The 18,315-nt window shown below is 30.2% G+C and overlaps 1 protein-coding gene across 1 annotated transcript in view; it reads right to left on the bottom strand.

Moving 5' to 3' along the window:
- Nucleotides 1–18,315, bottom strand: part of LOC123007307 (LHFPL tetraspan subfamily member 6 protein-like) — an 82,768-nt gene that overhangs the window by 60,263 nt on the left and 4,190 nt on the right. Inside the window, exon 2 of the mRNA XM_044402537.1 lies at nucleotides 14,207–14,390. Within this exon, the coding sequence (XP_044258472.1) occupies nucleotides 14,207–14,308 (102 nt within the window). The 5' untranslated portion in view covers nucleotides 14,309–14,390. The remainder of the gene's footprint in view (nucleotides 1–14,206; nucleotides 14,391–18,315) is intronic.

Raw genomic sequence — 18,315 nt, 5'->3', positions numbered from 1 at the left:
TGTGCTCGGCATCGCAATCTTTTTTACAACTAATTAAGACAAGATACGTATAAAAACAAATATTTTTTAGATTTATCTGATGTTAAAAAAGTAAGTTAACTAAATATTGCAAAATGGTATAACCTTTTCTATAATGCTGTGGTCTATTTCAAGTGTGGACAAACCGCAGTTGAAATTTAAAAGTATGCATTTCAATAAAATGTAAATCGAGCGTTTTCTATGCACTTGTTGTGCTCGGCATCGCAATCGATATGCATATCCTCGTATGTGTATAAAATTTTCAACGTCCGTTTGTGTCCGGCTAAGAGAGAATCACGGCAAACGTTTAACTAGTCTAGTTCTTTTACGTCAGTCAACAGCTCATGTATAATGCAAGCTTTTGCTCTGTGACCAACCGCGATATTACGCATTCAGCGTCCATTAACTGTACGAGTTCCTTCCGGATGGTTGCCTCCAGCACGCTGCCTCCTCCTTGTCTGTCCGGATTCTCGAGCAACTGTCACGTATTCAAAAGTCGAACGAGAAACTCTCGCCCTGAGTTGACTATCAACGCCGGCACACGGATCTAGACCAGAACGCAAATATTCGAAAGGCAACGCGAGAATTAGCGAAATCGATGGCACGGTGAACGAATCGGAAACGAGGGTTCACGCCGAAAATGCAATCCTTGACAAATAAAAGTGAAATTCAACGCTGATCTACCGAAACAGAGTGAAATGTGACGATAAAATTTTAAAATGCAATAATCAAACATAAAACCAAACAATTTACTACTACAGTAGTCTTTTATTCACAAACGTCACAAAAGTGACCACTTTTATGACTAAATGTCACGTAAATGTTACCTTTCAGTCATGGAGTAACATTTACCAGTGTTGTTTCTTTCTTGTTTTTTCTGCTACTTTATTAATTTCACTTTGTAGATCATCAGCATTCGACATTTTGCACTACTAACTGCACTAGTTAATTTTTTTTTTCGAAAATCATAAGAAAAGTAAATATAAATTTATAACTCTAAAAACAAAAATTTTTGGACGTAAAATTCAATAATTAAGACAATTATGCAAGTTAAGTTCAATGATAATCTGTTTAAATTATCGATCAACATTTTCTCGATTTTCAGTTGCATCTAAAAGATATTTTAATAATACCATTTTTTCCTCGTTTAGAGTTTATCTAAATTTAATTTCAACCTAACACTTTCAAAATAAAGTTTTTGAACGTAAAATTTAATAATTAGCACAATTATACAAGTTAAAATATTCTGTGAGAAGCCGTTTTTAAATTATCGACTAACATTTTCTCCATTTATTGTGACATCTTAGCCATGCGATACCCTTTTCTCAACAATTAGAATTTTAGTTTTGCTATCGCGTAGAAGTTAAATGTTAGTAAGTCGCGTCTAAGAGGCATTTTAATATCATTTTCAAACAACAGAAAAAGTGTTTTTCAAACCACCTGAATATTGAAACTTAATTTTTATTTAGATTTTAGTCTTTATTGCTTTGTATCTTACAATTTTATCAATGTATTTTAAATTTAAGATTTGTTTTCTAAAATTTTGGTTTACTATAATCTGTAATCTAAAAATTTTTTTCTATTTGACGCCTGAAAGAAAGTTTATTTCGATACCAAAACGGATGCTTTAATGAGCCATTTCAACACCAATTCTGGTGCTGAAATAGACTAGTACAATTTACTTTCTAGAGTTTTTTGAGCGATTTTTTTTTTAGATGGTGTGCATGAAATATTTGCAATATTCATTGTTAATGCAACAAAATTTTTAAAAATGCTTGAGTCTTGACCCTTCGAAAATCGAATTTTTCAAATTTTGTGACATTTATTACCAACCACTAAAAGTTTCCTAAATTTTGAAAAATCGACTTTTATGTTAAAAAAGTACGTAAAACACGCAAAATAGAAGAAATAGTTTCATGAGTCATTTGTGGGAACTATTTCTTTATAAAACTCGCGCTTCGCTGCTCGTTTCATAAACCTGAATTCGTTCCACAAAACTTGCCTTATGAAACGCCTTCTTTAACATACTATTAGGCCCTTAATTATTCTAAAAATTGTTAGTTCGTTTTTTTCAGTTATGTCTGAGACATATTTCAACATCATTTTTTAACAATAAAAATTTTTAAATGTTTTTTTCAGACAATCTAGATGTTGAAAATTAAAGTATACTTATTACATAATAAGTAACATTGTAACATTACAATTAGGAGTAAAAGTGACAGTTTATGTGGCAAAGCGAAACGTTTTATTTTACCGAACGTAGTGAGGCAAATAATTCAGCTGAGTCTACTACTATTCTATACTATTTTATCCGCAAACATATTCAGATTGAAAATAAAGAGCAACACTTCATTAGCAAGTAAATGAAGTAATAAAATCATGAAAACACTTATAAACAACCATCACGTGTCAGTACCAGAATTTGTGTTGAGTTTTTCCAGTCTTTATTAATTTAACTAGTGCAGTTAGTAGTATAAAATGTGGAATGTTGATCTACAACGTACGTTTCCAAAAATTGCTAAAACACAAAAAGAAACAAAAAAATAACATTGGTAAATGTCAATAATATTATAGTAAAAGTAAAAACGCTTAATCGCAAAAATAAAATTTTTTCTCGATGACTGAAAGGTAACATTTACGTGATATTTAGTCATAAAAGTGGTCACTTATGTGATGTTTGCAGTTAAAAGTTTTTTTTTAGATTTTAGTTCTTATTGCTTTACAGTTGTATAATTTTTTGATGAATATCTTAAATTTGAGATTTATTTTCTGAAACTTTAGTTTTTGTTATAATTTTTAAAAATATAAGCATTTAGTTATTAGTTTCTCAACAGTCTTTTTATATTTATTAATATATTTATATTTTTTAATTTAAAATTTATCACTATTTATACAATAATACAAGCAACACAAGACTTATGAATTTCTTTTAGCCAACTGTAATATTTTTTGTGTTTTTGGTTAATTCCTGCGTCAATGTTTAATCATTATCGATTTCCAAGCCACGAAAATGCATGTTTTGCCCGGCGCATCCACCATTTTTGTGCTACAGGCAAAATAAAATTTTCAGATAATAAATTGCTGTTAGTTAAACAAGTAACTTTTTATGCCCCAACAAATAGAAAACGTTTCAATTAGTTGAAAAATAATTGTGTTTCTCAGATCAAAATGTACAATTTCTGATACATGTGTTTGCATTTTTCCAGTTTACAATCACGAAACTTACTAATTAAAACCAAATTAGTTTAGAATACATAAAATTAAAGTAAATTAAAATTTATTAACAGGTTGTAGTATAATAGTGAATGTTATGCCAGCTGAAACCGCAAGAGTGATCAACGATACAAGCTGAAATAAAGCATTCTCCTTCATTAATCTTCACATAAAGAGCAACAAAATGTTTCATACTCCATCCAGCAATTCACGTGGGGTCTTTTGTTCTAATCTTATCAAACAAACCGGTTTTGAGTTATTCGAAAAATCGTCGGCTGGGTTATACACACATCATAAATTAGATTAAGTGAAGTTTTTTCTTACACCTCGACGCAAGATGGGAAATTTAGTCGATCAATCATCCGTTAAAGTTAGATCAGGAGTGTGTATCAAGGGTAGAGAGGTTATTAAATGACAAGTCCATGTCACGGCAAACGCCTTAAGCTGATTCTCATTACACGCTAAATTACTTTTCTAATTAAAATAGCTCCGGGTTCAATCAGACTTAAATTAGTGTAGATTCCTACTCAGTTTTTTCTTAATTGTTGCAGGACAGCGGAGTCAACACGACGGGATTATTGCTCTCTTACAACACGTCTACTAAGTTAAAAAAGATAATTTATTATTTTGACAAAGTCGCAAGAAACGTGTTCGTGAAAAATGAAGTCAAAGACGGGACAATCAACACTGAAACTTATTCTCTTGAAATACAATTCATCGATTTGCATAGTTATGAATAAATAAGAGTTTTCTCCGGAATCTTAAATGTTTCATTTGATTAATTTAACCGCAAATTCAACCAGACTTTCATAGTGCTTTGATAGCTAATGAAAAAATTCCAGACTAGTAATTTTATTAAACTCACTTTTGTGATGGATCGTAATAAGTCGAGAGACATTCAGGAATTTGCAATAAGTTTGGGAAAAATTTAAGGGCGAATCTATTTATTAAAAATATAACACGTCACGGCTAAAAAATGGTTAAAATTCCTCCACCAGCCGGTGTAATCTTACATCTTTCCTCGCTATTCCCTTTTCTATAAAAATATGTAAATTGTGGAGAAAACAATCCATTATTTATAACGCAGCGAAATTTCAAATAGAGCAACATATTTTATGGATGTTTCAATACGAATTGGTCGCTCACAAAAGTTTTCAATAATAGATGATTTGCATAAATTTCTTTATCAACCGCTTAAAAAAGTCATGAATGTTAATTCAAAACTTTGGAAACTTGGCAATGAGGTTGTTACCTTTCTGCACATGTCTCTTGATCAGTTTCCTCACTTTTCTGATTTGATCGGGGAGAAATAAAGCCATCACTTTTAAACGTGAGATATTTAAAAACCACTTTCTGCCCTGACCCTCGCAAACTTATTTAGTTTTGCATAACGATGCCATAATGAATATCTGCACTCGCTAAACTGGCCATAATTGCATTTTAAGCACAAATTAAGTTTTCTCTGTAAGTCTTTTAAACAACAGCAATAACATCCTATTAATGGATACAAAAGCCATCAATTGAATCGGATTTTGTGCTATCCGACTTTAATAATTTCATTCAATGTGAAGTTATTTCGGGCAAAAAATTGTTAACAGTGTCGCCCAAGGCAGTGCGAGATATGTTGGCTCACATCTCGTATACACCTTTTTAATGATTAAATAGATCGCCTGCAGGTGCGACTCGTAAATATCCACGCAAGACTGGTATCTGGTCCAGACATTTCTGATATGCTGCTTTGGCTGAAATAAGCGTATTGCAGGTAATAACGTACCGGCTGAAAACTTAACAGTGCGACAAATGCTGAAAACGGAGCAAGGATGAAAGCTCGACGAGATTTCAGACTGCATTACCGAGTTCAGTGGGTTTTGTTGAAAAAAGCAATGTATGAAAAGTTGACGAAAAAATTACTCGAGGAGAATTTTTATACAAATTGGGGTTTCACTGTGAAACTAAATATTTTACAAATATAAAAAGTGGTTACTTTTTTGTGATTTATTTGTATTTTTATGGGAGGAATCGTGTTTGTAACTGTCACCCCTTCCTGAACTGATCGATTTAAAATATCTCAAAGCCAGACCGGAATAGTTTATAAATTGCAAGCTTTGAAATTCCCGATTCGATACTTTTAAACCCTTTCAAGAGGATTACAAGCCAAACGAACACTGTTTTAATTCTCATTAAGAAACGACGGTTTTTCTCAGTGTTACAATTATATTTTTAGCATTATCAGATAAGCAGTCGGAAGATATAATATTAGAATTAATTTTAATCTCGCTTAATATACTTATAAAAAATACAATCTAGCACTTTTATCATTAACTTCGTTAACAAGCACAAAAAGAAATAATGAAATGAGACAAGAAAGAAATTAAACTATTTTTTTAAAACTCTTGAATGTTCTAACAATCATAAGCATTTATATTAAAAGTAATATCTTTGTTAATAAACACAAAGAAAAGAAACTCATAAGTAAAGCAACACATTTTTTAATACTGTTTAATAAAATAAAAATAAAATAAAAAAAAATAAATAAAAATTAATTTAAAAAAGCAGACAACAAAAATTTAAATTTAAGTGAACGATTTTTTAGAAAAGTATTGAGGGTTCAAGCAATCATAAAAAAACACGTAGCATTTTTATCAATATCTTTATAAGGAAAAAATAAATAAATAAAAATCTATATAAGGAAAAAATAAATTAAGCATTTTTTATATCATTTAATTTTGTTAACAATATAATTATGTTATTAAGAGTAAAAGTGATAGTTTATGTGACAAAGCTAAACGTTTTTTTTACTCTGAATAACATATACGAGTACTACTTTATGTGCAAACGTATTCAGATTGAGAGTAAAAAGCAGCACTATAATTTGCAAGTAAATGAATAGAATAATCAGGATGCTTTGCAATGAAATCATAACAAACATCACGCTTCAGTTTTGGAATTTGTGTAAAATTTTTTAAAGTGTTTATTAATTTAATTAGTGCATGACTAGAGCAGTTAGTAGTGCAAAATGTCGAATGTTGATGATCTACAATGTACCTCTCCAGAAATTGCTGAAGTAGCGAAAGAGACAAGAAAGAAACAACATTGGTAAATGTAAATAATGTCATAGTAAAAATAAAAACGCGCAAAAATAGAGTTTTTACTCCATGACTGAAATAAACTTTTACTTGTGACATTTATGGCGATAAAAGTAGTTACTTTTGTGATGTTTAGGGATAAAAGAATTAAAATCTGACCAAATGATTTTTAAAAACTTTGAGAGATCTAACAATCATAAGAAATACAATCATTTGATCATTTTGATTAATATCTTTGTCAATAAGAAGTAAAAAAAATTAAGTAAAAAAGTTTAAGTTTAACATTTTTTATACTGTTACTGTTTAATTTTGTTAAATAAAAATTCATTAAAAAATAATAGAACAACAAAAAATCCAACCAAACGATTTTTTAAAGGGTTCTAGCATAAAAGTATAATCTAGCATTTTTATCAATATGTTTGTTAATAAGCACAAAAAGAAATATCAAACACTTATGCGTAAAAACATTTACGCAACATTTTTTAATACAGTAATTTTATAAAATAAATATTAATTTAAAAAGAAAAGGCAATAAAAAAATTATAACTCACCAAACAATTTAATTCGGTTTAATTCGGCTTCATATATTTATAAAAAACGACATTTTCTTGTTAATAGACACAAAAAAATAATTAAAAAAATGCAAGCAAAGGTTTTTGCAATTAGAAAAAATGCATAACTGCTCGTTAGCAGAGCTTTCGAAAAAGAGTGTCAATTAAAACTCTTAAAAAATATTTGGGTTGTTGAAACTTGTGTTATTTCCGATAACTAAAAGTTCCGATCAATTTAAAATGATTAATAACCTCATTTTAGCTGGTAATTAGTCAGCGTCGTTTGCCGACTTTATTGCTGAGTGGTTAATTTTAAAATCGGGGTTAAAAGATCCTAAAATAATCTCCTTTGCCCTCGGCGTTGCGGTTAACTATTATGTCAACCACGTTGTAACTTAGTCTGCAAAGTCGTCAAGTATCGCACTAATCCACCTCGATGGTCCTTACTTTTTCATCCAGGCACTGATCCCGTATTCAGCACTATTATTAAGCAGCACTTGAAATGTGCCAAGCTTGGAAATTTTTAATGATTTGACATTAAATTTCACCGAAAGCGGACAGGTGTACCAATTTGGAGAATTTGACTCTGACTAAACCACTAAGTGGTTTGCCCTTATCAAGATAGAAGTTAAGGCATTCGGAGGACTTTGTTGTTAGTTTCAGTGTGACCCTTTAATACATTGAATAAAATCTGGTGGATGCGCCGGTTCGTGTAATTTATTTCGAGCCGGCCCATTGCTTGTAGACACTTGATTAAATTTATGTGTTTGTAAAAATTTGTAAATAAAAGCGTTACAAATTAATTAGTGCTATCTATCGCCGGATGTTTAAACAGCAATTTGCGCCCGGAATAGAATTAAGTTAACAGCGGTGGATTTATTTTAATAAAGAGAACGTTGTGAAGAGCGAGCTTAATTGAATTTGTACATAAGGTGTGTAGGGGAGGCGGAAAAAATGCTCTCGTTGTGTGTGACATAGAATATAAAGTGAATAGAGTCAGAATGAGATGGCGTTCGTTTAATAGAACCAACTTTATGTCGATTACATTCCTTCTAAATTCCGTCATTTCCTCTTCTTTCATTTTCAGCGGAATCATGTCCCATATTCCTCGACCCTCTCTTGTTTATAAATTAGCAAAACGGAAAAAATCCGAGTTTATTTAGCAAAATTGAAAGATTTTTGCTGTGAGTTTCAGCGGTCTATTGTAATTGGATTTCAAACATTCCCGGGATTTAATTATAATAGCAACAAAAGAATCCTTTGTTTTCATTAAACTGTGTCGGAGTAAACTTTGTCATTGCGGGTTAAACTTTAAAAGCCTACAATTGGTCCCACAAACCCAACTTTTGTGTCCGACCGCAAGGTACGCAAAGATCGCTTTTAATTAGGGAGAAAAACTTTCGATCCGATTCAATTTGCATTAAATTTCGAGGATGAGACCTTGCCAAAGCCATTTAAACAGAATACGAAATCAAAACAGCCACGCATGTCTTGCAATCGTGCCAAAAGGCCGGCGCCAGAGGTTTAAAATTTTGAGCAAAATGCGTTCAAACAATTCGATTATTCTTTCATTTGGAGAGTGCCTTTGGCCACTCGTTTACCTCCTCGAACAGAATTACTTAAGACGAATGATCTCCCAAAGGAGGTAATTCGGGAATATATTCAGCTACGCGAATTATGCATCAAAGAAACCTGCCCTAAGTAGGTTACGAACCAAATGGATGGTTAAGTTCCCAAATGGGGTTAAACCGTTTTTAAATATTTTATTTTTCCTGCAGTGTTTGGCGAACTATTTTATTTAATAAAAGCCGCGAGCATTAACGCAAAACCAAATTTATACATTAAAGTTGCCAACAAAATTACCTCCTATTTGGTTGAATTATTGCCCTCGTTTACAATAATTTTGTATTCTAGACTGAATAAACAAATGCAATTATAATAATTGCGTAGCACAGCTAATTCACGAAAAATTGCGTGTTTATATAACAAATGTTAAAATCAAAATGTCATAATTTGGTTAATTTAGGTCTGGGCAAAATCAGTAGGCAAATAGGAGTATTAAATACATTAAAAAACATGTTTTTTACCAGTTTTGAAGCACGAATTCATGTTTAACGAGTGGCGTAGCCACGAATTAATTTAAAGAATGAGCGCTTCAAGGTCTTACAGTGGCCAGCACGGAAGTTTAAACGTCAGTTCAAAAAATGTCAATGTAACCCAGGCTTTATTGTCATTATTTATTGTCATTATAAACTATAATTTAAAAGTTTTAGTTGAAATTTATTTTTGGCGTCGATTTTCTGAAACAATAATGCTAGCAATACGTGTTTTTATATAAGTTCAATAAATTATTCTGATTTGTTGTCATTTTTTCTCTAGTTATGAGGATAAAAAGTACAAAAACCGAAAGTGAGGTTAGTTGCCTAAGGCCCGTTTTACATTTCTATGTCATTCGAATGACAAATCGTCCAAAATGTGTCCGCCAATGTATAAAACGGGTTATGTTATAAAGAGTGGTTATAAATGATTTTCATCTAGCCAGCTGTGAATTTTCCATGTAAAATAAAAAATGCCGCTTTATGAAAATAGGGGTACCTACTTGTTGTAACTCAAAATTAAAAAATCGCCGTTTACTAAGCGTCCACTTCGAAAATAGACTTCAATTATAAACTTGTTTTCTTCCAAAGTATACATTATTATCAATTATTATTGGAAATTAGTTGAAACAATAAAAATTTAATTAACAACAATTTATCATTAATTAATAAGTGACACTAATGACAGAAGTAGAGCTTTCAAAAAAGTAGAGCGGCACAAAGCTGGCTAGATGAAAATCATTTATAACCACTCTGAACTATTTTTTTGTATTTTGCCCTCTTCATACCGTTTTTAATCATTTTTTTTTTAATTTTTGTATTATGGATTTATAGATTGTTGTGACGTTTGGTAATATCTTAATTTTAAAAGTCAAAATTTGATCTAGTCGCTTTTTGACTATTAAGACATCCCACATGATGACGTCGCGTTCTTTAATATGTCTAGAAGGAAATATGAAGGAAAACTACAAAAAAAAATTTTGCACGAGGAAGAGTAGAAATCAACTTTTCTGATGTCAAAACTGTGACAGAAAACAAAATTTTTTCTCAAGTTACTAAGCCATTCCCATTTATTATTGGCTATTATTGGTTGTTATGGTGTAATTTCAAAGAAAGCTTGTTTTATGCTAATTTTTAAATTTTGTTATATAATTAAAGTCAATTTCTTGAGTTTTCAAATTCAAGTCGTGCAAAAAATAGTGTATACAGCACTGGAGAGAAATGCTAGTATTTTTTGGTGGTTTATAGCCCTGGGGTTTAGCCCTCTGGCATTTCAAGAATAATCGTACATTTTTTTTTCTTTATGCATAATATACTATTTTCATTACTAGTTGTAAAATGTACATTATTTAGTTTGTCGAGAAACTGTGAAGTTGTTTTTCTTTTTCAGTAGTCAATAATCAATTTCTTTATTGACCAAGAGCAATAACGTATTAGAGGTGAGTAAATACCAATATTGGATAATATTACATAAGCTTCATCGTTAAAAAGTATCAGAATAACTTCACTTCTAATCATTCTGTCTTTTTCAAAACTGTTAAAACATTTTTATTTTATGTTGAGATCCTAAAAACATACTTTGAACTTTAGTTAATAACTCAGGTAAGTAAGTAATTATTGTAGGTAATAATAAATTAATAAAAAAAGTAGTTGTGAATTGCGACATGTTACGTCTGAGACAACATGTGCATTAAGTAAAGTTATATCTTCACCGTTGTATTTCTAAGTAATAAATGTGCCAGTAGTAAAAAAAACGTTATATAAAACACAATAGAGAAAATTTTTATTGCCTCGCATTTATTATTTCCCTCATTTCGGCTAACAAACAGCTCGGCTATAAAAGATCTCTTCTCTGCCTTGTGATACAATATACTATTTTAACACTTTTGATAATTGAAATGAATTGACAAAATCTTATGTAAAATTGGCCGGAAAATTTATCTAAACATCTAATTAACTACGAGTTTTAATTATAGTTTTTAAGAAAAGCACGTGTGGAATCATATTTTTTTTACTACTTTTAAATGTATAAGAATTTGAATGCGTCTTTACGCGAAATGTTGGTTTATATTTTGGCAAATAAAGATCTCATGTTAAAAGGTGATAAATTAAAATTTATTAGGTTTCAAGTTCAATTAATTCATTTTCATTGAAAGTGGATTTGTAAAACCTTAAAAGGTTATTAAATTTTTCTCAAATTCACAAAATATTAATCAGACTTTGTCCAATTGTCAAGGCTTGCAACATGGCGTCGTGAAACCTGCAGCTTTTCTGTAATTCTTTCCTTGTGTTGCAATTCCGTCATTCGTGAAATTACTCGTGACAGCTCTCCGAAAAAATTGCTGTTTTAAAATTCATAATTGACTGTATTTCGTATACGAAATTAACGTCAGGCTTGACGTATCCGTCCATTTTAAAGTAAACATTTATTTTTCCTCTCGGGGTCAGAAGCAATCAATTCGAGATCCTCAACGCTCGCTCGTTATTACAGTAATATTTAACGTTGGATAGTGGATGAAACATTAAATTATGAAATGTTCTAATTAAAAAGCTTCCGCAATGACCAATTAAACCCCCCACATCGGGCCATTTGTGAAAGAATCGAAATTTTGCGTCAGTGTAACAGGAAAAGTTAAGACCTCGTGCGATAAATTAACCCGTTATGGGCCTAAATTCGCGCTTTAATACAACCTAAGTTCACCGTATTGCGCTTCGAGTAAACATTTACATGTACAATAAGCTTCTTATAAGCCTGTTTCAAGTTTTCGACGATGAGAAATTAAAGTTTGCGTCATCGTTGGGATTAATTATTATTACACTTATCTATGTGGAACAGTGGCACGATTTGAGGGCTAATGGAAACGCCAAATGCCTCTATTTAGACAAGTTTTGACGTATCGATTTCAAGACGATGTGCAACATTAAATTTCCTGTCAGTTTCCAATACTGCACTTGCAGTTACTTGGATATGTTAACAGAGGGGATTCGCTGTGACAAGATATAAATTTCACATTTCCAAGAAAAGGAATACAGAAAATGGGATTCTTGAATTGTGAACAAAACAAAACGAATTTAAAATAGATCGAAGGTAATCACGAAAAATAAATTAAACCAGAAATTGATATTTGGGAAAATCACAGTAACACTAAAAATAGAGTGGATTTTCCCACATCATCTACCACCTGTTATTTATTTATTAAAACATAAGCGAAATCTGCTGTTCCTTTATTGTTTAACGTAAAAAATAAATATTAACAGCAATAGAAACAACAATAATAATTTTGGGCCTTTTATAAAATCACATATAGTTGACGGTTTAATCAATACTTTGTAACCCTATTGTCAATTGCATTGTTATTGCATGTTGCCAACAATAACCTCTACTTATACAACATGAAATGATATTTATGCTGTAAAGAGCCTCACTTGCATTTTCATAAAATTTAGCTATTTAATGTTCAATTAACTTATTGCTAATTTAAAAAACATTAAAATGCGTTACTAATCTAAAATAGTTATTTTTGTAACAAGTATGTACCTATAATACATTTATTACAGCAACGATTCGTCCACAAAAATTTTTTGAGCACAAGATTTTTTGTTAAAGCTTCCACAAACGCATTTAAATCTTTTATTATACAGAATGTCTTGCGAGCATTTTAACCATATGTATATTAGGCATTAAAAATGAATTAATACGTTTTTTTTCTTAAATAGAGTTAATATTTTTTATCTTTTTTTCTTTATCTTGAGATAAATTGCTTTATAACTTTATAACACAAATTAGTTTAGTTTAGCATTACTACAATTTGAAAACCCATTCAATTTAAAAACTTTTTTGTTTCTTTTTCGTAAAATGTACCGTTTTCGAGTAAAAAAATAAAATATGAAATGATATATTTTTAAACTAAATGGCTTTAACTTCAAGTCTGTCAAATGTGCAAGTATTATTATTAAGTTTCGTTTATTAACAATTTATTCCAATTTTTTCGTTATGCTTGCTTATTTTACAAACGAAGAATATGCAAATATGCATGCAATTTATGGCGAATGCCATAAGAGTACTAGAAAAGCACGAAAAAATTGTTATAAAATTGTTGGCATAAAAAAATATAGAAATCGTGTTTTATGTTAAAAATTTCACAAAATTATAACAATTGAAAAACGATTTGATGTTAGAGAACTAATACTTTTACAAAGAATGTACCAAAAAAAGTGTTTTGTTTTGTCAAATATGAGTATGTAAATAATAATATTAATAATGGTAATAAAAATTGTTAATTTGTAAAACAACCTTCTCGACAACCTTTGAAAAAAGTATTTTCATGAAAGTAATCTGTTTTATTTTTTCTAAAAACTAATACATTCTAAGTTTTTGCATTCAGCTCAATAAATCATCTTGTTCTTGTTCAGTTTTTTTTGTTCAATTTTGTAGAATTTATTTTTTCGTGAATAAATCAGTTCTTGTAAGTTTGAAGTTAAAATCGTTTAGTTTAAAAACATTGCGGTGTCTGATCTATGATTAATTTCTCAAAAATAGTGGTTAAAAATAAAAAAATAATATTTCAAATAGTTATTTTAAACAATTTTCCTCAACAGAAAATAAAGTGACGCTTTATTCTCTCGTTTTTGACTAAGAATTTGGCACTTTACATCCTCGGTAATAAAATAAATACCGAGATTAAAATTGTTGTAAATTTTTTTGATATAAAAATAACTATATTATTGAGTCTGAAAAACTAATCCTAGTAACTTAAATGAGTTCGTAAAAGAGCTAGTTTTTTGAGTGTATACAAAAATAGTATTTTAAAGTTAATTGTAAAGAGTAAATTATTCAATAATTTATTTATGCATGACTATAGCAAATAATGACATCAAATTTATACAATTTGTACCTACTGTAGAATTTTTAAGTTTAACCAAAAAAATCTAGAGTATCTTTTCTTTCATAGCTCAATAAAATGGCAAATTTTACAAAATAAGATTAACCCGATACTGTAAAATTATCAAATTAATTAAAAAGTTTAAAACATATAACAAAGAAACAAGAAAGAGAAGATAATTACCAAAAACAAGAAAAATAATTTTGCACCAAACAAATTTTTTTGAAAAGAGGCTTTAAATTTATTTAATTACCACATTTCTTGAAGCTACCATAATTTATCGTACTTAACACAAGTAATTTTGTAAAAATATGGGTGAAGCTCCTCAGGCTTAATTAAAAAAAAATCGGTCAACTTACCTGTATCCAAAAGGGCAAGTAGAACCCCGAACAGCAAAGCAGGGCCGCTGCAAGGGACAACGTGGCCCAAAGAATTCCAACTCCGGTTAAAGAGGTTGCCATCGTTAACACATAGTCTTTTAATTAAATCACAAAGACGCGTTCATGGTCATCTGACCATCGCTGGTCATTACCCAAGCTCCATCTGTAACAAAAATTTCAAGGCTGAATTTAATAAAAACGAAGGTTTCACGTGACTGCGATATCTCCGAAGAATTTTATTATTAATGACTGGCAGTTAGGAGTAATTTTCTTCGCAACATATTTGTTAAACTTGACGCACTACACCTGCAATATTAAGTCCGTCGAAAAAATATAGATGGAAAAATTGACTTGACGCAGGCGATTTAACATCAGAGCTATATGACAAGTTATGAAAGTAAGCTGAAAGATAAAACCTGAAAAGAAACACTTATCAATTATTGACACGGGAACGGTGAGATCTATTCGAGGAAAAACTTGACCAACTGAAAATAAAATGAAGAATAATGTATGGGTTTTGGTCCACTTATTTATTGAGATGTTTTTCGCTGAAATGACATAGTCTTTAATCAATAATTGTGTTTCGTGTTTGAGGACCGAGCTCTGCGAGCCAATTTGGATCATTCTCAGCGTGGATTTAATCAGCCTCCTTTAACACTAACTTTAATTAACTGAATCAAACAGGAGATCATATCTGTGTACTCAACAAGATTAAACTTGTTTTTAAGCAAGGATTTTAAATGAAATATCGACAAATTGTCACAACTCAAGTCTTATAGACTGTACGTTTTTATGTGAGGGATAGATTTTTATACTCCTTCCTCACATTTTACTCACAGGAGGTTTTATTTTGCACGAAAGTCGTATACCTTCCTTGTAATATTTATAATGTTGGCTCAGCGCCACTTCAACAGGTTTTACTTATTTATTTTTCGCTTATTGCTCGAGTTATTAAACATCATTCATTTTCAACAAGGCTTGGAATTGACTCTTCCACTAATAAATTCCATATTAGTGATAATAAAGTTGTCAAAGCCGTACGAGTCATTATGATGGAATTGTTTTACTACTTTAACAATCCTCCAAGGAGGTAAAAAGTGGTCAAACTGGGAGAAATAATAGAATATTGTTTTCGACTTGGCTTAAGGTTGAAAAGTTTGTTGCACACTGGGGTCGCTAGTGAGATACATTTTTAATGACTTTGCGACAATTGGATCTAATTACATTTTTTCGAATTTCTTATTCTTGTATCATGAATAAAATAAATTACGTTCTGAGAAGAGTAAAGTTTGATTAAAAGATCATTTAAATTGTTTGCGAAACAAAAACTTTGCGTCAAGTTTAATTATCTTATTTCCGAAGTTCACTGGCCTAGAATTACAACACGAGAAAAATTTATTTAAAACATGTGGTAGAATGTTTTTTTGGGGTAAATTTTATCAATTGAAAATTTGGTCGTTATCTGGCGGAAATGTGCGTGATATCTAAGCCTGTGCGTGAATGTCGACAACTAAATCCACCACCACCACCACATTTCCAAACATCTGTTTTTGCCAACGCTGACTGGAGGATAATTATATTTAATATACAGAATGGTAAAGATACGAAAGTGCTCTAACACGGTTTGTGTGATGCCTTTGAGGTTCGTATGCATTTGCATATGTGCACTTTTGTTGGTCGGGTAATTGTTATGTAGCGTCGTGAATCTCGGAATATGTGGATTTTAGGTGAACACACCGTCAATTTGCATTTTTATGTTTGGAGGAAAAATATTCCCCGAAGCGAAATGTGTTCAACGCAATTCGCAAATTTCAAAACAGATCCCTTTGTTCAGGTCGCATTATAAAAGTCATCGGTTTTAAGAGGAAACACAATCATGGTGCAGTTTTCAATCGCAATGGAAATCGATATCACAAATCTCAACGCTTCCACTCACTTTGTGCGAAAAAAATAAAAGTTAATTAAACAATTTACAAAAAAAAAACAATTAAAAATCAAAACATTATTCTCTCAGTTTTTCTATAGCAGCACACGATCTTAAAAATAAATTAGATTTTTGTTAAAATACGTGTTTTTAATTACATATTATAAGAAAAGTAAACCAAGACAATGTCAATAAGAAAAAAATAAATAATCTTGTCAATTAAAATCTCGAAATGTTGACCAGGAACCCTCAGGAATAAAATAAAGGAAATACCAATTTTTACTCTTAAAATAAACTGGAATTGAATAAATTAAATCTTTTTAGTGATTATTGACGTAAACACTCTTAGATACCGCTTTTTACTGTTAAAATTGCAAATGAATAAATATTTTGACAAATTATCTGACATTATGTGACAAATTTACATTTTCTAGTTATTCTGATTGCAAAGTTATTTGTATGCCACTGAAAAATAAACAAAGTTATTACACAGTTTAGATTTAAAATACTTTACTTTACTTTACTTTATTTCTTTAATACATAGATAAATATCATTTTAGTTTTTTATTTATTTTAAAAATAATAGTAAATAAATTGACGCATTTTGCAGTAGAAATCCAATTGTTTATCAGTTTATTAATTCTTCCATTTAAAAATTAATTCAATTTTAAAAAGCATTTACAATTGTAATAATATTAATTATAACATCCACTTCGCTAAAAAAACATCGTTTAAATTAAAAAATGTTTAAAAAACATTGAATATACTGTTACACTTTATATTGAAATACGTATTGTATTTCAAGTACATATTTTACTATTTTGATTATCAAAAACAAAATCATGTTAATAAAATAATCGTCAGCAAACTACTACTAATATTAAAAATTCAGAAATTTATAATTTAATTATTGCATCAGCTTATAAAAAATTAATTCATTATTAAAAATTCTCCATTTTGTATTTCTTGTTCTTAAAATATTATTGTTTGATTTTGTCGAAACTGGTATACAGAACAGAGGATGAATAAAACCATTAAATTTGTCGCGACGTTTCGATACCTTTATTGTATCTTCCTCAGGCGAGGAATTTTTGTTGGCTGAGCGTGGGAGGCATGGCACATTCAAGAAAGAACTTCCTCCCATCTTCGACAAAATCAAACATTATTAAAAATGTATAAAACTAATAAAATAATAAAAAATACTAATAATAATAAAATACTAATACTAATAGAACCTTGAATTTGTTTCCCCTCTTTTGCAATTTTTTTTTCTTTAATAATGTGTTCTTTTTAATGTTTTTATTGTATTTTGAGTCTATAAACTTGTTTCAAAACACGCAAAAGTGGGCATAATTTTAAGCTTTTATAGGCCCTTGAGCTTTTTTATTATCAATAACATACGAAATCACATGAAGTCCATAACAGCGGCAAAATAGCGTTTTCGATTTGTTCACCAAATTTGGCAGAAACATAATTCTTATTTGAGAAAAGGAAAATGTAATTCAAAATACAGTTAAACGTTGTATTGTGAATTAATTGTGAATTATGGCCCTCAGGAAATTAAAAGCCTTCCTAACACCAGGCTTTAAATATTTCTTCCCAGATTTTTTTAAAGTATGGAGAAAAGCATTTCTCTATTATTTGACATAATTTTTGTACCCTTTTATTTTAACTAAAAATGGTCAAACTGTTTCAGATTATAATAATTTGAAGCAATTTTGTATTTCTCTTTTTTTAATAAGTATTTTGTTAAACCTTAACTTCAAGTTTCGAGTTTTAAAATACAGGAATTGTTTTTTATTGCGCGAGTGAATTGTAATTCACTTCGATTTTTCTATAAATAATGAGAAAGGAGAAACAATTTGGAATTAAACGGCAATCCTCTTAGGTTTGAAGAAAATTCAGTTGGGATTTCGCGTCGGCATTATCGACAACATAACGCTATTTGCAATTTCCCGTCAGCGAGAAAATGAAATTTTTCATACAATATTACCGCAATGAGTGGATTGAAAGTTCAGCAGCACGCACCACCGTGAACTTTTTCAGTATTTTTAAGTTATCGGATTATGTAGTCCGCGAACCGAATCCAACAACACTTAGGAAACAGCAACACCGCAACTAAATGCGAACACATGCTGCTTGCATAATTCATTTTACAAGTTTC

Source organism: Tribolium madens, unplaced genomic scaffold (genome assembly GCF_015345945.1).
Source record: "Tribolium madens isolate multiple individuals breed KSU strain unplaced genomic scaffold, Tmad_KSU_1.1 Scaffold_3;HRSCAF=73;Tcas5.2_LG2, whole genome shotgun sequence".
Lineage (NCBI taxonomy): Eukaryota > Metazoa > Arthropoda > Insecta > Coleoptera > Tenebrionidae > Tribolium > Tribolium madens.
The sequence above is the reverse complement of the archived record's forward strand: the minus strand, read 5'-3'. Positions and strand labels throughout refer to the sequence as shown.